Source organism: Columba livia, chromosome 6 (assembly GCF_036013475.1).
Source record: "Columba livia isolate bColLiv1 breed racing homer chromosome 6, bColLiv1.pat.W.v2, whole genome shotgun sequence".
Classification (NCBI taxonomy): Eukaryota; Metazoa; Chordata; class Aves; order Columbiformes; family Columbidae; genus Columba; species Columba livia.
Window position 1 is genome coordinate 4,014,631 of NC_088607.1, and position 20,563 is coordinate 4,035,193.

The 20,563-nt window shown below is 47.7% G+C and overlaps 1 protein-coding gene across 3 annotated transcripts in view; it reads left to right on the forward strand.

Annotated features, from left to right (window-relative positions):
- Positions 1-20,563, forward strand: part of FAM53B (family with sequence similarity 53 member B) — a 48,206-nt gene that overhangs the window by 2,810 nt on the left and 24,833 nt on the right. The window contains exons 1-4 of one of the 3 annotated variants that reach the window (XM_065066762.1): positions 7,613-7,736; positions 8,843-9,038; positions 15,622-15,854; positions 18,724-18,775. In XM_065066762.1, coding sequence (XP_064922834.1) covers positions 15,786-15,854; positions 18,724-18,775 — 121 coding nt within the window. In that variant the 5' untranslated portion in view covers positions 7,613-7,736; positions 8,843-9,038; positions 15,622-15,785. Of the gene's footprint in view, positions 1-7,612; positions 7,737-8,842; positions 9,039-15,621; positions 15,855-18,723; positions 18,776-20,563 lie in introns of those variants that run through there. The other 2 variants (XM_065066761.1, XM_065066760.1) reach the window with 2 other exon arrangements.

A 20,563-nucleotide genomic window follows, 5' to 3' on the forward strand; every position in this document is an offset into this window, starting at 1 on the left:
ATTTTTCTTGATCTTCACTGGGATGGAGATATGTTATTGCCTTGTAATATCTCAGGTAGAAAAGAGGACACCCCAGGTCGAAAGGGCTGAGTTTGGTTTTGTTCGCTTCCCCCTCCCGTCTTAGATGATTTGTGGAATGATTTTGCTGGGAATAGTCTTAATTAATATTAATCCGTGGCATAGCAGACTTTGGACCATCAGGCTGGGACAGGACGAGGTGCCAGAGATGCTCTTGGCAGAGGGGAAGCAGAACCTTTGCATCAGGTCTGTCCTCCTCAAAACTCAGCTTGAAATAGTTGAAAATACCTCCAGAAAGACAATCCCACACTTTATTCCCAGCAGGGAGCCAGGGAGGCTGCTCCTCAAGCAAGTTCTCTTAGTGGCTGACTTTCTTCTTTTTGCTTTCTCTCCCAAAACGGGGTGGAGGAGGAAGAGGAAGCAAGGCTGCTGACTCAGGGAAACAGAACAAATAAAGAAGTCCGATGGGTAGCGGAGGGCTGCGACTGTCGGAGGTCTCACGTGTCTGGCCCGATGTGCTGGTGGCAGCGATAGCGGCTTCTTGGCAGCCTCCCCGACACGCTGCCGTTCGCCTCGCGGGGGTCCCGTACAAAAAATATCACCGAAACAACAGCTCCTCCAGCACGTCTGCTCCCCGGAGAGCTAAATATAAACTGATCGGGTGAAGAGAAGGGAATTTTCCACCGTGCTACTCATTCGCGAGCCTGGGGAGTCATTATAGCCTGTTCCCCCCGGGGAGTCCCCTTTGCTCCCCGTTGACTCTCTTTAGAGACAAGACCTTCCATCAGTTCCTCAAAAGTGGTGGGGGCAGCGGCAGACCTGAGCCCCCGGAGCTCTGGTTTTGCGCTCGGGTTTTCCCTCTGAGCGGCGGCCGCATTATAATTATGAAAAAGGACTTTTCCAAGGTCACGCTACGTGTCTGCAGTCGCAGCTATTTGCTTAGAGCAGCAATGCAGAACGTGGCTCTGGTGACAGCGAACTGGGGAGCAAATCCTCAGGCTGTTTTGTTTTTCCGAACTTTTACGAGCTGGCTGCCTTTAGAGGGACAAGAATTCCCAGGCAAGTGCTTGTTTTTGAAGCTCTGCCAAGCTGGTGCGAGCTCTGATAGTGCAGGCTGTGGATGCGCGAGCTTCCGCTCATCAACAGGTGAAGTGGGTATTGAAAATTAGGAAGTGTCACAATGCAATTAATTTACAGCCAGCATTTCTTCTGGTTTCAGGTGGTTGATCCATGAGTTGTGAAGCCAGTGACGTCTGACATGTTGCAGATGTCAGATATCACATCTTGCGCAGCTTATATACGCTATGTAAGATAAATAAGGTTTGATATGTTAGAAGTTTCTGTTGAAATGCACGGAAGGAAGAAACTGCATTAAAGTGAGGAGCAGCAGCACCGCAGGCTGGGGGTCCCTGCACAGGCAGGTGGGGTCACACAGGCGAGTTTGGCTCCATAATCACTGTATTTGAGTGATATTTTAAGAACCAGTTGAGTGTATGCAAAAAATCTGGTGTATTGAGTTTCTATACCTCCCTTCTAAAAAAAAATGCCCAAGGGTGACTTGGTCACGGTTTTTGCTTTTAGAGGATTAAATATAGCAGCATCGTTGGTGTCACTCCTCCATAGCCCATTTGAAGCATCCCTTGGGCTGTATCATTCCCTGTATTTGTGGATCCTGGCCATAGATCTTGCTTTCAGCAGCCAAAACTCAGGTTTTACGCCATGCGGTAGGTGCGGGGTCGTAGTGAAAGAAGAGTTTTACTCTGTGGGTGTTTTGTGCTTGTATATAGTTACATCTCCTAGGGTTTGTAAAGAAAATGCAATGTGGCAGACTTTGATCCGGTAACTGGAAAACCTGCCCTCCATCTCTGCTCAAAACCAGCCCTTGAAGGGAAGGACCCAAAGTCCTTTCCTTGGGGGAGGAGAAATGGGGCTTGGGGGTGATGGAGCAGAACGACACTGCTGTCAAGGTGCATCAGCAACTTGTTTTGGGCTCAGCCCCCAGTCTGGATGGGTGGATTAAGGAGATGTACCGCTCATCCTGCTCCTAAATCCACGGACAAGTTAAAGCACCCACTTGCATTTAAGAAATTGCTTTTTTGTCCTTGTCCCCATGATGACTCTCTCAGCGGCCGTAGAGCAGCCTTCATACTCCCAGTTGTACAACCATTGTCATCTCTATTCCTCTGCACCGCTGGGAATAAGAAAGGAAAACAGCGCTAAAGAGGATGAGTAGTTTTATCTCTGGTTAGGACAGACTCACAGCCCAGTTAGGACAGACTCACAGCCCAGTTAGGCTAGGTGGTGGTAGCAATTTTTCTTTTCAAGTGATATAGGAAAGGCACAATAAGTGTGAATTTTGTATTTGTATGCTTACCTTAACATTACTGAAAATACCTTCCTTCTGTGCTGGGTAATAGCTGTTGATGCTATAAAATTACTCCCATTATATATATTATTAACCCCACTATTGCACCCCTTTTTGTGTGTGTGTGTGTTCCAGCTGTTACAAATGAATATTGTATAATATTTTTGAAAGGACAAGTCCAATGCCAAAAGCTGTGTGCAGAAGCTGAAGATGCGTTACAATTACGAAGTTACAGAAAGCGTTAAAAATATCCACATTTGGTCTTTGTAGCCTCTCTGTTAAATCACAAAAAGATTATCTCTTTGTTGGGCTATCAGTTGTGCTATAATTGAAATACAATGCGATGGATGGTGCTTCTCGGAGCACAAGCATTGTGGTTAATGAAGATTTACGGTTACCGATAGTTTCGTTTAGAAACTATCACCCCTGGTTTCAGTTGCGCATGGTTGATGTTGCTGGTAGAAGATTACTTTTCCCATGGAGGTTTTGGATGAATTGTGAAGTATTTTAAACTTGATTTGAAAACAAAATAAAATTCCAAATCACCAGGTTTAGTAGTTATCTGAATTAATTCTTGCTGGAGCATGTCTTTTAGAAAAGCCATCCAGCACAGAGATAAAAATGCATTTGCTGATAGAGAACCCACCACAGTTGTTTATTATGCTGGTAATTTATTGCGATGATTATTGTCCGTGCTGTTCAGGATAAAAATTGCACTTTGCCCTGACTCTGAATCTGCGTAATTTTGACTTCTCGTGGTGCTGGGGGTGTTGTGCTGCTGTTCTGCTCCATCTGAAGGACCTGCTGAGCATTTGGGGAAGGGGCTGGAGCACAAGTGTGATGGGAGCAGCTGAGGGACCTGGGGGGTTCAGCTGGAGAACAGGAGCTGAGGGGAGACCTTCTGATCTCTGAACTGCCTGAAAGGAGCTTGGAGCATGGAGGGGGTTGGTCTCTTCTCCCAAGGAGCAAGTGATGGGACAAGAGGAAACGGCCTCAAGTTGTACCAAGGGAGGTCGAGGTTGGATATTGGAAACAATTTCTTCCCAGAAAGGGCTGTTGGGCATTGGAACAGGCAGTGGTGGAGTCATTCCTGGAGAGGTTTAAAAGACACATAGATGAGGTTCTTAGGGACATGGTTTAGTTAGGTTATGGTTGGACTTGATGATCTTGATAACCTTTTCCAAGCAAAATGATTCCACCTCCTTCCCTCTCTGAAGGTGATCAGGATATTCCTCAGCAGTTACCACTCCATGTTCTCTCATCTTGCACTGTATCCATGTCTTCAAGTCCCTCACTTAATCCTGGGGTCTTCTCCAGCCCTTACTCACACATGCCAGGAGGCTCCAGATGCCTGTGGTGGTTGTGGAGTGCAGAGCACAGAGCCAGGACTGTGTCTTCTTCTGGAGATCCCAAATTTATCCAGCCCACGGCTATATCTCCCACGTGCCTTGGTGATCCAGTGCAGGAGCCTGGGGACATGTCCCTGCCTTCCAAGCAAAATGTCTTTTAAGCAATTTATTTTGTTAAGGCGTATCTTAACATCTCAGTCAAACCCTGTGCTGGTTGCTTCTCTGCTTGGTGTTGTCAAGTTGCTCTTCTTTGTATTTAGTGCTCTGCCAGTCTTGAGTCACTTGCATAGCACTAATTTTCCTGTTTTCCTCCCAATTAGCACCAGAAATATTACCTGTCATAAGGTGAAAGGCAAGTTCCTGTTGAAGCCAATATTGCCTGTTTATTTGCAGGTCTGTTTGAGACATGTCAGCTAAATATTTATTGATAACTGTCACCCATTCCTCTGCACTTCAATGAAGTCTGTTTGACCAGAGCTCCCTTTCACCGGCACAAAGATGCTGAGTGAGATGAGAGCTCTTTTCTCACTGTTATTTGTGTTTCCTGACCGAAACCTGAGCTTTGGAGGCTCATTTTCTTGGGGCCATCCCAATGACCACGCTGGCTTGTGCCTGTCCCAGCAGCATTGGCGGTGGTGGCTCAGAAGACTTTTTGACGCGATCTCATAAAAGCCATAGGTGTAAATTACTTGGAGCTGTTGTTTAAGAAAGATCTATATTTAGTGCCTGCTGTTTAATATCATCCCAGATTACTCCTGACAAAAAACTTTACTATATCATTTTACTTTATCATTTTACTTTCGCATTTAAGGATGTATTGACCGTTTCTCCCTTTTCTGCGTCATTCTGCCGTTCTCTCACTTCAGTGTTGTCAGTGGGACTTCTTGTTGTCCTTAATATCTATAAAAAAACCTGTATCTTGTTTTCTAACAGATCCTGATATCTAACTTGCAGTCTTATGCATTTTAAGGTGGTTTCATTCTTTTAGGGCCTTCATAATGATTGTCAAATTCTAGGATTCATTAATTCCTGCACTCATTAGTTGATACATATTTTTCCATGTGATGTGGACGTTTTTGCCTCTCTGTTTGTACTGGGCAATCCTTCATATTTGCGCACTGACAAAATACCTGGGGCGATACCCTTCCCGGTGTCCCGCTGGCAGCGCTGGAGCCGGAATGGGATGCACATGGAGGTGGGTTCTCCTTGGAATACTGATTTGGGAGGGCACACCATGCTGGGACCGACCCCGCTGTCCTTTGCGCTTCCATGGCACGGAGAAATCTGTTTCTCCTGATTTTCACTTGTGGGGTGGGAGGAAGAGGGATATATGGAGAATACCCAGAGATAGAGACTAAAATGGAGATTTTCTTTATTTTCCCCTTTTACTGCATGTTCACACTGTCATAAACGAGCTTGAGGCAGGCTGGGCAAGATGGTGATTCTGCCAGCCCAAATAAAAGCAGGGACTGTTTTCATTTCCACTTTTTTTTAATTTCCTTTTCTTTTCTTGTCTCCGAGACAGGCTGCAAAATCTGGGCTTTTGTGAGTGTCAAGCTATAGTGGGGCTCATCCCACGCTGCTTCAGCTACATGGGAATTGGGCATCTCCAGGGGTTGAAGCATCCCAATGCTGGGGGAATTATTGTTTGTCTAGGTGATTGTATGATGGGATCCCTCACTTTGGGGCAACAAGAACCAGCTCTCTGGAGCTGTACCCATGGTTTGCAGTGCTGTGGGGGAACATTTTGTTTCCTGGCCCTTGGGGAGCCCCTGAAGGAGCCAAATCCGCAGGAGGTTTGGGCTCTACGTGCTGCTGACACCTTGCAGGAGCTGTGAGCGTGTTATAGCAACAGATTCTGTATTATTCCAGTCTCGCAAGTGTCTCCCTGCAATATTAAAAACACCGGCTGAAGCCCAAGTTCAGCCTCTCAATGAATGACTCCGTGGAAATGCTGTCGGGCGCGTTTTGGTGGTGCTTGGCTTTGATTTAAATGGGTAAACACGGTGAGTGGGTGTTTGCTTTGACTTCTTCCTTGTAGCGAAAGGATTCCTTGGAGGGAAGGTGAAGCCTCCGGTGCTGTTCCCCATCACAGCGTTCTGCCCATGGCTTGGCGTTGGCGATGCCGTCCCTGCTGCCTGATTTGCCCAGCAGCTGTGGGAACCCCAAATTTCCCTGGGTACGGGGGATGCCCTGTGCCCAGGGCTCTGCTCATGAGTATGAATAACCCTCAAAGAGCCTGGGTCTGGGGACAGACTTTTCAGCAGGGCCTGTTGCAATAGGACAAAGGGTGATGGTTTTAAACGAAAGGAAGGAGATTCAGGCTGGACATGAGGAAGAAAGTTTTGACTCTAAGGGTGGTGAGAGCCTGGCCCAGGTTGCCCAGAGAGGTGGTGGATGAACCATTCCTGGAGACATCCCAGGCCAGGCTGGACGGGGCTCTGAGCAACCTGAGCTGGTGAAGATGTCCCTGCTCATGGCAGGGCTTGGACTAGATGATCCCTTCCCACCCAAACCATTCTGTGAATCTCCATCTGAATGCAGCGTGGTCATCCCACCCAGCTGGGATGATGCTGCAGGACACCCTTGGCTTTTGAAGGCATCTCCCCATGCTTGTCCCATACTGTTAAACTCTGTGCCCCATAAAACTTCCCAAAATCACCTCCAGCTTTGACTGCACCAGGTTTATGTGTTGGAAATAGCCTTGCCGTGCAGTGGGCTTTACTAGAGGACACAGGGTGGTTGCAAACCATTGTCTCCTTGCCCTGCTGCTTAATTAAGAGCCTATTCTCCTTCCCTCACATTCCCCCATCTCCACCAGAGCTATCAAAACCAGCTCCTTGGCAGCCCGTGCACGTAGGAACTGTCTTCTGGTAACAGATTGTTATGTATTTAATGAACCTGAGGAAAACAAGAAATTTGAAGGCTGCGGGGCGATACAAGTTTGCTGTTCAGTCTGCCAAATTCACGCTAATTCAGACAACTCACAGATGTTTGGCTCCTCGTTCGTTTTAAGAGATTTATGTGAGATGCAGGGCTCTGAAATTTATTCCTGGCGTGCGGGTGAGATGGAGGTGGCAGCGTGGGCAAAGGTTTCCCAGCCCCGGAGGATTCCTCCCCTATCTCTGCGGATGCGCCGGGGCTGTACCTTCCTCTTGCCAGCGCAATGTTGATGGCAACAGATGGACAAACAACGGGGAAATGTGCCTTTCGGTCGCTAGGAGGATTAATAAAGGCTCCAGGTTCATCTTTCAGGAGCCAAGGAGCTCTTTGAAAGCTATTTCTCAGCTGAGGAATGAAACCCCAGAGATTGCCCAAGAGCAAAAGTACTTTGTTCTAATGCAAACAGTGGGCTTGTAGGGTTTGCAGGTGAGGGTGGGTACGTGTGGTGCCGTGTGTGGGCACAGAGACCGTCTACTGAAAGTGTCTGAAACTCTTACTATGTTGCCTGCTTAGTTCAGGTAGGAGATTTCAAATTTTGGAAGGTTCTAAGTCATCATTTTGCTGGGCTTCATGTGAGGTTCTGCAATCTCAGGGTATTTATCCATAAAGGGGATGTGTTAGGAGTGATGTGAAGCCTGCAATTAATGCATACATCCAATATTTCCCTGATTTAAATTCAGATATTTCTTTAGAGGACATCAGTCTCTACCGATTCTCCAGCTCAGGCTTGAAAAAGGGAGAAATCTGACTTGCAGGCAGGATCCAGATCTGTTCATAGAGCGATGATGGTGCTCTGGTGCTTGACAAGCTTTCCTCAATTACACTATGAGATGACCCAGATCTTGCTTGTTCTTGGTCTGTGTGGTGGTTTTTTTGGTGGTCACTGATGAGTTTAAAGCGTTACGGTCGACATTGCAACACTGAGCTCGCTTTGTAGCTCCGAGACGTGCTTCTCGTGGAGACCCCAGGACTTGTGAGCGAGCAAGGAAGCTGGCCAAGAAGCCTCCTTAACCCTCAGAGCGTTATTATCTGGCTGTAAGTAGGTGGATGCTGTGTTAGAGGTGGGTATTATTTTAATATGCTGTTATTTTATGTGCTATTTGAAGTTGGTTTTGCTTGAGAAGTGAGTCTGTAGAAATGGCATGATAGGGCTGTGTTTACAGTCTCTGTCTTAGACATCTTAGGCTCTATATGGGAAAAGAATATAAGGAAGAAACAAGAGTTGTTTTTTGTGTCTGTTTACTAGAGCAGCACGCTCTGAGCGGTAATTAAAAGTAAACCTGGACTCTGCTGGCTCGTTCAGCATCCCTGGTTGTTGAGATTAAGCAGCCAAAGCAATTCTCAATTCAGCAATTCCTCAGCTTTTGGGAGCGTGGCCAACACTCACAGTGTCTCACAGACCATTGCAAATTCTTGTAATAAATCTCACGACTGGGGAAAAAAACAAAAAAAGCAGAAAGGTGAGATGGTTTGTTGGCCCAGCGGGTTGAACTGCTGCTGCTGCTTCAGCCGTTCTTCTCCAGAGACAGCCCTTGGGCAAGTATTTCCAATATTCCTTCGAAGTAGTTTTCCTTGGGAGTAAAATTTCCAATAATCCTTGGAAATATTACTCAGAATTAGAAGCAGTCCCCTAATGAGTGGATTAGGCAATGATTACATGTTTGCTCAAAGAGGATGTGCCATTTCTGGAGTCATTGGGACTAAGAGCATCCCGTAGGATGTGTCAGTATGATCCACGTGATGCTGTACAGAAATATTGGTGGTGTCTGTCCCCAGACCAGTGTGGCTGCGTTCTTGGGGACGGTCCTGCTGGGGATGAGGATGCTGGGCTTGTGGGGCTGAGCTCTGCCATGTGTGTCTTTGGGCTGAGCTGGCCCTGGAGTTGCTCCACGGCAGAGCGATGTGCTGGAGATGCACCCTCATCATCCTATGATGTTCTGATGCTGGTCCTCCACAAAAAATTACGTACAGGCTGGATGTGCAACCAAAATATATTTAAGACCCAATGTCAATGCTCCAAATGTGTGTTCTCTTCTCTTTAACTACCGCACGTGAGATTTTGTGCAGTGAGCTGTGTCACTTTGCACATTGAATTGACCAGCAGCCTCCTCACTTGCCGGTCGCTGTTTCGCAGTTACTAATTTTGCTCTCTTCTTTTCCTTTTCAGTTGCCAGGGAGGAAAAGGCAAAGTCACTGCCAGCACCATTTTCTTCGAGCTAAGATGTTGAGACAACGCACCTCTGTCCCTGCCCTGTCCTTTCGGTCCCTCTCGGCCGCTCGCGTGTACGGGAGTTGTTCCCCTGCCACTCCTATTCCTTGAGAGCACGGGGGCAATAAACCTGATGTGGTTATTCAACTAGATGGTGTGTAACTTTCCTCAATTGCCCTTATTTATTTTTGGTTAGAGCTTGCCTGCAGATGAGGTCCAACCAAATGTGTAGATCTGTGTCTGAGCTTGGACTTCAGGCTCTTTTTAGAGGCTGGGGGTGTTTGGATGTGTGTTTTGGGGCTCAGGGTGCTGGGGACCCTCTGCCGTGCGTGACTTTGGCGTCAGGTTGAGGCAGGACCCAGGCACTAGGAGCAAGAGATCGGATTGAAATAAGATTTTTATTTGCTCAGTAATTAATTTATGGTTGCAGGCAAGACCCTGGTACATCTGTTGTTCTTGGTAGCGAGCGTTCATCTCGGATCTCTGTAAGCCAGGTGGCCGTCCGTGGTGGCTGCGCATTGCATTTTCTGTTCCTACCGCAGTCCCTTGAGATGGGTGATGTTGTGGTAAACCTCAAGCTCCTTTTGGCCGTCATTTGGTTAGTGTGGCTGTAGGGGTCGGCTCCGTCCCGGCTGTCCTGTGCCGGCAGCTCCACAGCACCTGTGAGTGCTGGGCTGCCTTGCTGAGAACCTCCGTTCCTGTGTGAAGCTGTTGGCCGTGAGCACTGTGGCGATGTGGTTCTCAAAGCCGTGCAGACGTATGGGCGCGATGTTCGTCTTAAACACAACCCATTACTGCTTTCCCCTTTGCTATGCCGGCCTTTAAAAACGCTAAGTGTAGGCAAGCCTTTCACCTATTAATTCATGCTGAAACTGTGTCTTTATCATGGAAAAGTCTAGTCTAGCTGCAAGCAGGAGGTGGAGGAGGACATTTCCTTCTTCTTTTCTTTGGCTGGTAATTACCGAGTACCTGGAGCTTGCTGGGCAGGAGTTGGGCACCATGTGGGACGTGTGTTCTCCTGCACCGGACCCTTCTCCTGCCTCTTGCCCTTCCCGGAGCAGGAGGAGGTGACCGGAGGCTCAGGGTCAGACGGAGCAGTGCTCCAGCCGTTCTGGGCAGCCCGGGGCAGCTCTTTCCTCTCGATGGAGTCCCAGGGGATGATCCCGACGCGGCTGCATCCGTGGAAATTCTGTCCTTTGAAGTCACGTGCGCTGACTCATGATCCTGTTTACTCAGGACTTAGTCCACGGGGCATTTTCAGAGCGTAAAGGCTTCTTCTCAGGCCCTGAATGGCATCTTTCACATTTATTGGAGGTTTTTACCCCATAAATAAAATCAGTATTTGCTAATGACATGGAAGAGCACTCATGCAAGGGGAGCAAGCTGCCCAGAGCTCAGCACCTGTCAGCCCTGCTGCAGAAGGCAAGTTATTGCCCAAGTGCAGAAATGAGCCCACGTTTAGCTACATGCAAATGATAGCCTTCAAGCATTTTTTCCAAATTAGTAATGCAATAAATTAACAAATTGAAGAGGTACCTCTTGGTGTTGTCCAAAGCACTGCAGGTGAGTCAGGCTGTGCAACAAGGAGACTTGATGCAGCCCCAAATCCCTCCTAAGAAGTGGAGGGATGGGGTGGGGGGACATGGTTTTGAGTCTGGATAAATCTGCAGTGTGATAGCCTGTAGAAAGCCTTAAACACTACCATTTTCAATTGCAGTAACCAGTTTTGGCTGTCTCTGCAAATTCTTTCCAAATCACCTGTAGCGTTTGGAGGGGCTTGGCTGGATGTGATGTGCCCGGGCTCCGCAGCAGTCTGTCCTCATGGAGAAATAGGGATCTGCGTAGCAAGAAGGGAATTTCTGTCTAATTAGTCGGAAGAGGAGGGTGTTTAAGTCTTTGAAACATGCTCAGGGTATGGCCCGGAGGGATTAGGTTTGTTCTTCAGACACGTGGGTCTAAACTGTTAAACAAACTTTGTGATCAGAGTGGCTCTTTGCTCAGCTCATTTTCTGCTCCGGGGAGGCGAGGTTGACTTTTTCCACTGCCAAGCTGCATGTTCTGCTTTTCCTCTCGGAGAGCCATTTATATCAAACTGTTGCCTCTGTCCTTACTCAGATTTGTTGCTCCTTTGGTGGCATTCACTTCTGAACCGGTGTTGTTGAGCCTGCCCTGGTATGAACCAGTGGCTCCAGCAGATGCGCTGAGCTGGGAGGCTTGGCTTGCTCCAGCCTTGCTCCTGAAGCACCTTATACCTTTGGGTAGCATTTTCTTTGTTGGTTCCCCAGAGCCAGAATTTGGTGATGGGAATATTTTTCTGCTGAGCCAGAGCTTGCTCTCAGTTGCATCGTAGCATTTTGGAATGATGCTGCTGGTACCGGTGGAGCCAAGTCCGCAGCTACGCCGAGGACAGAGCCTGGCATTGGGTGTTTGTCCTTCCTCTGTTTTCACGGAGTTTGGGAGCGAGTTGGAAGAGGCTGGAAATCCTCTGCCCGGAGAGGGTTTCATTCAGAAAGTTAAGGTCAGCGCTGCTTCGCCTTTTCCTCTTGCAAGGGATTTAAGAAAACTTTCTGGGTAGTCAAAAGGGAGCCTGGATGCTTCTTCATGCACAGCACAGGGAGCGGTGCTGGGGTAGCACGCAGGGTCCTGTGTCGCTTGTTACTTTTCCTAAAAAATTCTGCAGAGGTGAGTGATTTATATTACAACAGTGATCCACTGTGCAAGGTGTATGAGTGTGCAAAATACGGCTCCAGCTCCTCGTTCCCGCGTGCCTTTTCTGCCTGTAAATAGGTTTGATGTCAGATTATGTGTCCAGGGATGGATTGTTTGAGCTGGATGGGGGCTGAATGTTTTCTGGATGGAGGGTGATGGTCTCACAGCAAGTTGAAATCTTTTGATGCTGATCCTCAGTCGTCTTCATGAAGAGTTCTGCTAGAGGCCAGATATATAGAATCATAGAATCATTTCAGGATCATTGAGTCCAACCGTAACCTAACTCTAGCACTAAAGATGAGCAGCTCTAGGGCTGTATTCCTTGCTGGCACATTTTATGGAGCATATTTGTTCATGGGCATTACCTTTCAAGTCTGTGGATGAAAAATTGAATCATCTGACTTACTCTTTTTTTGCAGTGTAATTGTTTTCCAAGCCCAACACTCAGTTGCTGTGATACTGTCCACAAAGCGGCTCTAAGAGAAACCTCTCCCCACCTCCGCAACTACGAAGATCACAGAAGCTTCTGCTCGGTCTGTGTTTTGAAGCAATACCCACGGAAAAAGCAAGATTTACTCAAATTTGAGAGTTTCCATGCACTAATGCTGCTCATGGGCGCTCCGTGCAGCTCAGGAGATTGAGTTCATCCCAGTGGCTGTGTCCCAAGTCTAAACTTAACCTTGACGGAGGGATGAAGATACTTGCTTTATCTGATTCAAAAGAGGAAATACATGTCTTAAAATAATTAATGGTCCCTGAAGAGTATCTTTTTATTGGCATGTGTGTGCGTGAAAGCCTCCAGTCTATAAATACACAGTGGTTTCCTCCTCGGAGTCAATAGGGAGAAAGTCCTGGATCTGCAGAAGTGTTTCTGTCTCCCACTTGTTTGCATCCAGAGGACATGACGAGGCAGGACTGCACTGGGTCACACTGTGCGTCAGGAGCCCGGTGAGGCAGGATGAGGAGCCAAAGATCACATTTCACTGGAAAGCTGATTTTTTTTCCTTTTTATTGCAATCGCTTCCTGGGGACTATTTCAAAATAAAAATACCCCAGACCCGAACGTCTGGGACCTGATGCAGGGTGATGCTGGCTTGCAGCGTGGGCACTGTTTGCTTGCGTTCTCGTTAGGGTTGTGTTAATTGCAGGAGATGCAGCGGGGAGGTGCAAGGTGTCCGGCTCGAGCTGGGAGCCTCTGCCTGTACTTGCCTGGGTGCGGGTAGGAGCCTGCCGCAGCAACATTAATCATTACCTTAGGGAAAGATAGTTATTCGAGGAGAAATCATACCCTGTTAATGAGGAACCATGCTTAACTGCTTTCACGCTGCTCTGAACGCTTGTTTGATCTTGGCTTCCCGTGCTGTTGCCTTGCTGGCGATGGCCCCGGAGTCCAGCCTCGTGGCATGCATTGCTATCTCTGCATTGGGATCAGGGACAACCGAGGTTGTGGCAGATAAAAATATAATCCTGCGTGTTTTTTAGTCCTTGTTGTGTGCTTTAGCCATCTGTAATATGGTGCAGGAGGGCACCACCAGTTCTACTCCGGGGGTTACCCCAGCGCTGCGGGGAGGCTGAGTCTCCCAGATTGCCTTCTGCTCCTCATCCTTGAGCAGGGCATTAAACCCGGCTTAGTTCCCCCGGCTCGGAGGCACGCACTGGGGTCTAAGTACCTCTTGTCCATTGGGCATGCCAGTCTCTGGGAGGCTGCTGGCCCTGCAGGTTTGGCAGGAGGGCATTTTTCCTTGGGGAACGGGACCTCTGATCTGGCAGATCTGGGCTCGGACACCAGCGAGAGCAGCCGCTGCCCTGCTCCTCATCCTTGGTCTGTGGTTCAACCACAGTAGCTGGTGGGGCTAAAATTGCTGTCCTCATTTGGTCCTCGCTTCTATGCATCTTTTCGTTGTCCCCATCTGTCCTGGGCTATGTGCTGGTGTCACCGGCAGCCCTTTTTTGGGGAGCATCCCCTCGCCTTGTGTTTGTTCAGAGCCTGACATAAACAGCCATCCCTCCTGAAAAGGATCTCTGGGTTTTGCTGCATACCAGTAAATTGGATGGAAGGACTGTCAAAATGCAGAAATGTAAAACTCTCATGGAGGTTATTAAGGACTGTACAGTGCCTCTTTCTGCTTGCTTCTGGAAAACAGCCTGGTGTCCCCAAGTTGTCCCCAGCACAGGGCTTGGGGAGCCTCATGAGTGTAACCTGGGGGATCTGTGTGCTGTAACAGAGGTGTCTGAGCTGCCTCCAGGATCACTGGGGGTTTTGCAGCCCCACCGTGATGGGGACAAGTTGCTGTGTTTGCCAACTGGTCCTCCAGCCACCCCATCCTCCTATACATTGTGCTCTCCTCGCGTAAATCCCAGCTATCCATAGTACAACTATATGATCTGCACTTGCAAATTAGGCTTCATCTTGATGGTCTGAAATGCTTTGCTTTTCTACTCGACAGTTTCTATTTGGTCATTGGGTTGCCCAGAGATTTATGATGAAGCTATCATTAAATTGTATATTATAAGCGCATCAGTGTCCCGTAAGAAGCTGGAGACTGTACCACGTGCCCTTGGGAACAGTAAATCTTTGGAAAATGTATTGATTTCCCCATCCTGGCTTTGCACTCTGGATGAACTTTGTCCTCACAAAATAATAGAAGGTGATTTTTCTTTACCAGCCAGCTGGCCTTCAAATGAGCTACTCATAACACCATCGTGAGCTCTGATCCAGGGGAGCATGGAAAAGACTATTTACAAGCTGGGAAGAGAAGCTGTATCACTTCCTAATGAGGTTTAATACTTTGTGGCATTTTCGCAAACATTGTCCTTAAATGTCGTAGTTGGGTTTTGACTGCGTGTTACAAGATCGGTGTTTTATGCTCCTTGGATCATGCAAGTGATGGTTTTGTTGTTTGCATCAGCTGCAAGGCAAGGAAATAGCGAAACAGGATTAGAGGAGTGGTTTGGGGAAAACACTGATTTCTCTAATCAGATTTGAATTGCAATCTGTCTGCTTTTACATGAGAATAAGTTTATTGGAGAGGTTGCCAGGAGGTGAGGCAGAGCTGGGCAAACACTCATGCTCAGGTCTGTGCGGTGCTGTATCAGTCTGGCTTGCAGCTTGTTTTTTTAATACACATTCCTCTTTGTGCCCACTTTAGATTTTCCTACCTAAAACTACCTAAGAAATAGGTAAGGATCAAGATGGATAGTGTGGCCCTTAGGATTTCAGGGCAGGGAGCTCTCTCCTTCCTTGCAGGCAACTCTTTGCCTTGTTTATTCCCCAAAAAGCTCTTCACAGGTTGGAAATTGGGAAGTAGCTGGGGTGGGATTTCACAGCCTTAATGATGCTGAAGAGGCTTTTTCTGCTGGACATCTGCTCCCTGTTGGTCTGGGGGCAAGGACTTGTGTGAGATTGACCCTGAGGCTTTAATCAGCCTTTCCTTCAAAGCGTCGATAGCTTTGGTATAGGGGATGTGAGTTCCCTTTTTCAAAGGAAGAATTCAGAGGAGACTCTATTTACCTGTTTATTTATCAGTTTATTCATTTATTTATTCATTATTTATCTATTTATTTACTTATTTATTTTCCTGGCGTACTTCTGTCCCTCCGGATCGCCTTGTATACCTTACGTGCTTCCAACAGTTCATGTGAGTGCCTGTCCCGCGAAACACCTTTGTGCTGATGGGCTGCAGGGGACCACCAACAATATTTAAGACCCTAAAATAAATAATCCCCTGGAGTAACCGCCGTTGGGCTGTTTTTCAGGCAGTGCTCGCCCATTGCCCACCTTCACCCTCCCATAGAATCATAGAATGGTTTGGGTTGAAGTGACCTTCCGAGCTCATCCAACCCCAACATCTTCACCAGCTCAGGTTGCTCAGAGCCCCATCCAGCCTGGCCTGGGATGTCTCTAGGGATGGTTCATCCACCATCTCTCTGGGCAACTTGGGCCAGGCTCTCACCACCCTCAGGGCAACAATTTCTCTCTCCCCCTCTCAGGTGAGCCATTAATGCTGTTTCTCTCTCTGTGTGCACAGGGAGTTTTCCGTGCCCGGAGGCTGTTCCTGTACATCCCCCCAGGAGCCGGCGGGGCTGAGCCTTTCCCGGGGGAACATGCACTGACAGAGGAGCTTCCCCAGACCTTGGCTGCCGGCACCCTTGGCCTGGGCCCTGATGGACTCCGAGGCAGGACTGCGTTACCATGGTGATGATCTTAACCAAAACTCGTGAAAACAAAGGTGCTGACTCCATAACATGCAGGACTGAGCTGGTAAGCTTTGAGAAATCTTCGTTCGAAACTTATTTGCTGCTGAGAGCTTTGCTGTAGTGTTATAATACGAGTGTTTCTCAGGGCCAGATCTTTAGATGGTTTATATCGCTGATTTCTACCAAGCTGCATTAATATCCAAGGAGCAGGCGACTGGAGTGCTGTGATTTTTGCATATGTGAATTTCAGTGAGCACGCAATGGAATAAAGAGCGGAAAAAAAAATCAATGCCATGAATAACACAAGCGAGAACTTGCTTCACCAACAGTGAACAGATGCTCATATTAATAGGAGGATGAGCAAGTGGGGAGCAGGATTAGGTGGGAAATGGCGAAGGGCAGTGCTGTGGTACTTAACAGTCTCCCTGGCAGCCTGGAGGGATGCAAATCCAACCACGCTGAATGAGCAGGCAACGAACAGACAGAAAAACAAATTAGGGGCAGCAAACAGCTGAAATGATGCTGCAAGGGGTGAGCGAGGCTCTGGGGCTGAGGTAGTGTGACATGAGGGGCAATGTATTGTCTGGGGACGGTGTCAGAACCAGCGAGGGTGGGCAGGAGGAGGTATGGGATGATGGAGAGTCGTCTGAGAAAGCCCAGAGCAAGGCTGGTTGTGGATGTTTTCTCCTCTGTCCTCCGGGAGAGATGGTCATAGTCTGAGAAGAAATTAGACCGAAAGGCCCTTCCTCGCAGGGTGCGCTGCGAGCCTCAGATAAGGGCGTGCAGGAACAGGGCAGGAAGCATCTGGCAAGATTAGCCATAAATGGGCATTTTGAGCATAAAAAGAAATATAAACGCCTAAGTTTGCTGAGGATGATGGACTGACTGTCCAGGCTTCCCAGGCAGATAACTCAGCATGCCAGGGCAAAGTCAGGCTGTGCCGGCAGTGCGCGGCAGAGAAAGAGAGCAAGCCATGGGTGCCGTTAAATCCTGCCTTAAAAGGGTAATATTTGGGAAGGAAGGATATTGGTAAATTAGAAAGTCATCCTTGCTTTAGTATTGGCTGCTGCCAGGAAGGCAGCGTCTCCTGCGGCTGCTGCTCAGTGTGACAAGGGGGGAGCCTGAGCATCCCACACCCGCTGTACCCCAGGAGGTGAAGGGGAACTTACTGCGGAGAGGTGGACGAGGAGTAGTTTCTTCTACTACTGCGGGAAGGGATGGGCAGCCTGGATTTCCGATGGCAGGCACTGAGGTGAGGAGCTGTAACTCGAAACTTTGCCCTCGCGTGTTTGCCAAGCACCTCCCGCAGCCTTGGGGCTGGGTCAGTACTGCAGTGATCATCCTGGTTACATGACTTGAATGGCTGGTTGTCCAGGCTGTTAAGTTGGGGCAGGTGTTCACAAGAAGGCTGATCCACCAAGGAAAGCAAAAATTTTTCAGTTGACTTCATGGGAAAGGCCAAAAAGCAAAACCTAAAGGAAATAAATGTCCGAGCAGTGGGACAGTATCACCTACCAACGCCTGATGGGCTCATTTGGTTCAGTTCCCAGTTTGGCGGTAGGTGAAACTCTTAGGAAATGGTAATTATACTCAATATAAGACATACATCATCTAAAGATGTTCCTCTGCGTCCCACACTTGCAAGCAGTAGCTGGTCTCTGGGGCTTGTCCCACTTCCATCTTTGCTCCACTTGGGCCACTCTTTGGAGACAGCTGCCCATCCTCGCTGTCTCCTGAATAATTCTACCTGCTGCTTCATCGGGGGGGCCTGACAGATAGAAACAGCCTTGCTTACCTAGAAAAGTGCCAACATGCTCTGGAGAAGGTGACCAACCCTTATTTACCTTGTTTCCATCTGCACCCCATCATTGTTTTCTGCCTCCACATCCCTCTGTATTCAACATCTACAATATTCTGTGTATGAAGTGAGATCCTTTTATTGGATTGCTCTGTGCAGGGAGGTGTCAGCCATTGTTACATCATCATTATTATAATTATAATTATTATTATTATTATTATTAGTGAGCAGGCAACCTGTAAAACATGGATCAGGAAAGAAGGTGCAAATGTGATGGCCAAAGGCCAAATAAAATGCAGCTATAGCAGCACAGATGAATGGGGAGGTCATGCTGATGCTTCCCTCAGGCAATGTAAAGCCTCGGTCAAGACGGGCTGGCGTTGCCAGGAGAGAAACTTCAGAAGCAGAATATGGGTATTTTTGTGGATAATAAAATAAGAATTAGTATGGAAGTGTGTTTTTGCAGACATAACTGAAATGGCATGAGGCTGCAGATGACATATTGATTTATTGTATATAAAACTGTCCATGCCCATTTTTAGAAGTCTGATGATGTCTCTTACGCTGTCAAGAGAGAAATTCTTGGAAAAAAAAAGAGTGTAAAAAAAGCATCCAGGATTATTTTGTATCCATATAGCGGAATTTTTCCCTATTTTTAGCACAAATTAGCACAATCCAAACACAGACTTCCCAGAAGTCCTGGGATGAGGGTGCCTTGCTTTAGAAACACACTATATGTTTTAAAAAAAAAAACAAAATAAAAGCTGCTTTGTACCTGGACAGGAGACCTTAATGGGCTTGGGTGGGGGTCAGATAGCATTGGTGCAGAATTACTGCTGAATTTTACCTCCAGGTTTAGTTTGTCTGGTGGTTCGGGTCCCGGAGTTGGGACTTTGCTGCAGCTGTTCCCGTGGGTAAGGACGAGCTGCAGGAGCCGTGATCTGCGAGCTCAGACCTGCACACCGACCCTCTGCAGCGTTTAATTAGATTTGATTTCACTGAGGGAAGGTGACCGGGTCTGTCCCCTGTCCCTGCCCTAACGGGGCAGTCGCGGGTGGCCGAGGCTGGAGCAGGGTGGTTTCTGGTGCCACAGTTGAGTCTGTGAGAAGTGAATAGTTTTTCTGGTTGTTTGCAGCACACTCCAAAGATGAGTCAAGGACCTACCCTCTTCTCTTGTGGCGTGATGGGTAAGTAACAGAAACTTCTGTCTGTATTTACTCCGCCTCCACTCCCACTTCCTTATAGTGATGGGTGGGAAGATGACTTGCTGGATCTCTCCAAAAAACATTCCCCGTGCCACCCGCCTTCCCAGAGGAGTTTGTCCTGCCCTGTTGCCATTGCCAAGTGAATTGCTTATCTCCTTTCCCCTCCCCTTTGATATATCTGCTTATTTTTAGAGTAACTCATACAGTCGAGGCTATAAGCATTTTGGGTCTGAAATAGTGTTTGAGTATCCAGTCCATGACCATGGCTTTTTATTTGGCAATAAATATCAGTATTATCACTGAAATATTCTGCCACTTCGCACAAAGTGTTTGGACAGGCTTCAAACAATAAGGAAAATGTCTTTTTTTTTTTGCCTTAAATGATAACTATGGTATAGGAAGTTTAATACCTATCGTGTCATGGGTTTGCAATTAATTTTTATGCTGAGCAGCCACCAAAATTGATGGGAGGTTGGTGCCTTGGCTGGTGATCCTGAAAAGCAGATAGTGCTGGAGGATGTGCTGTTATATTGTGCTCTTTGGGTTTTGTAGGGGGGAGCCATTCACTAGGCAAAGTCTCAAAACCCAATTAAAATTGTAGGTCAAGTTTGAGCCAAGCTACTTGGTATGAAAGCCAATACTTTACAGACAAACAGGCTGCCCCTTTTCTTCATGGACACAACTCTCATTAGCGTTAATGGGACCTGAGCACATTCATTGAGGGGAGATATTTCCCAAGCTCTCTGATAACTCCGGTCATTTGGAGCGGTGGGGGAAGATGGAAAGCGTTTGGATTTTTTTCAGGTGAAAGTCACAAGCTTCCAAGTCAAGAAGGGATAGAGACAGCCTGTTCCCTTTCTCCTGCCTGTCAAACATGAGTGAGAAACAAAGAAACCCAATCAGATGGTTTTGTCTTGCGCTGGGGCACTGGCAGGCACTTCAGCAGATATGAAGAGTCTACTCCTAATTGAAAAGCAGCTTGTCATTAAGAGCTTTTACAAAGCTGCCTGTGTCTTTGTAGCACTGTGCTGGTCTTCCTTGGCTGCCAAATTATCCTCTTTCTGAGGGAACCAAATCTCATTTCCTTGACCACAGTTTGCGTCATGGTCTTCATCAGTGTTGGGCCCCTTGGGGTACTGGAGCGAGCTGAGAGAAGGGAACAGAGCTGGTGAGGGGCTGGAGCACAAGTGTGATGGGAGCGGCTGAGGGACCTGGGGGGTTCAGCTGGAGAACAGGAGCTAAGGGGAGACCTTCTGATCTCTGAACTGCCTGAAATGAGCTTGGAGCCAGGGGGGGGTTGGGCTCTGCTCCCAAGTAACAAGTGACAGGAGCAGAGGAAACGGCCTCAAGTTGTGGTAGGGGAGGTTGAGGTTGGATATTGGGAACAATTTCTTCCCTAAAGGGCTGTGGGGCATTGGAACAGGCTGCCCAGGGCAGTGCTGGAGTCACCATCCCTGGAGGGGTTAAAAGACGTGGAGATGAGGTTCATAGGGACATGGTTTAGAGGTGGACTTGACAGTGTTGGGTTAATGGTTGGACTTGATGATCTTAAAGGTCTTTTCCAACCAAAACAGTTCTATGATTCTATGCCCAGTCAAGAGGAGCCAGGCTCTCCATCATACAAGGTCATCGGTTTGCTTGGGTTTAATTTTAGGCATCTTTCCCAAATGCTCTTTTCAATGTCTTCAAACGTGGGCCATGATCACAGAGCAATCCAACATCGAAACTTGCATAATGTTTTAAATAAGTCCCGTGGTTATAATGGCACCA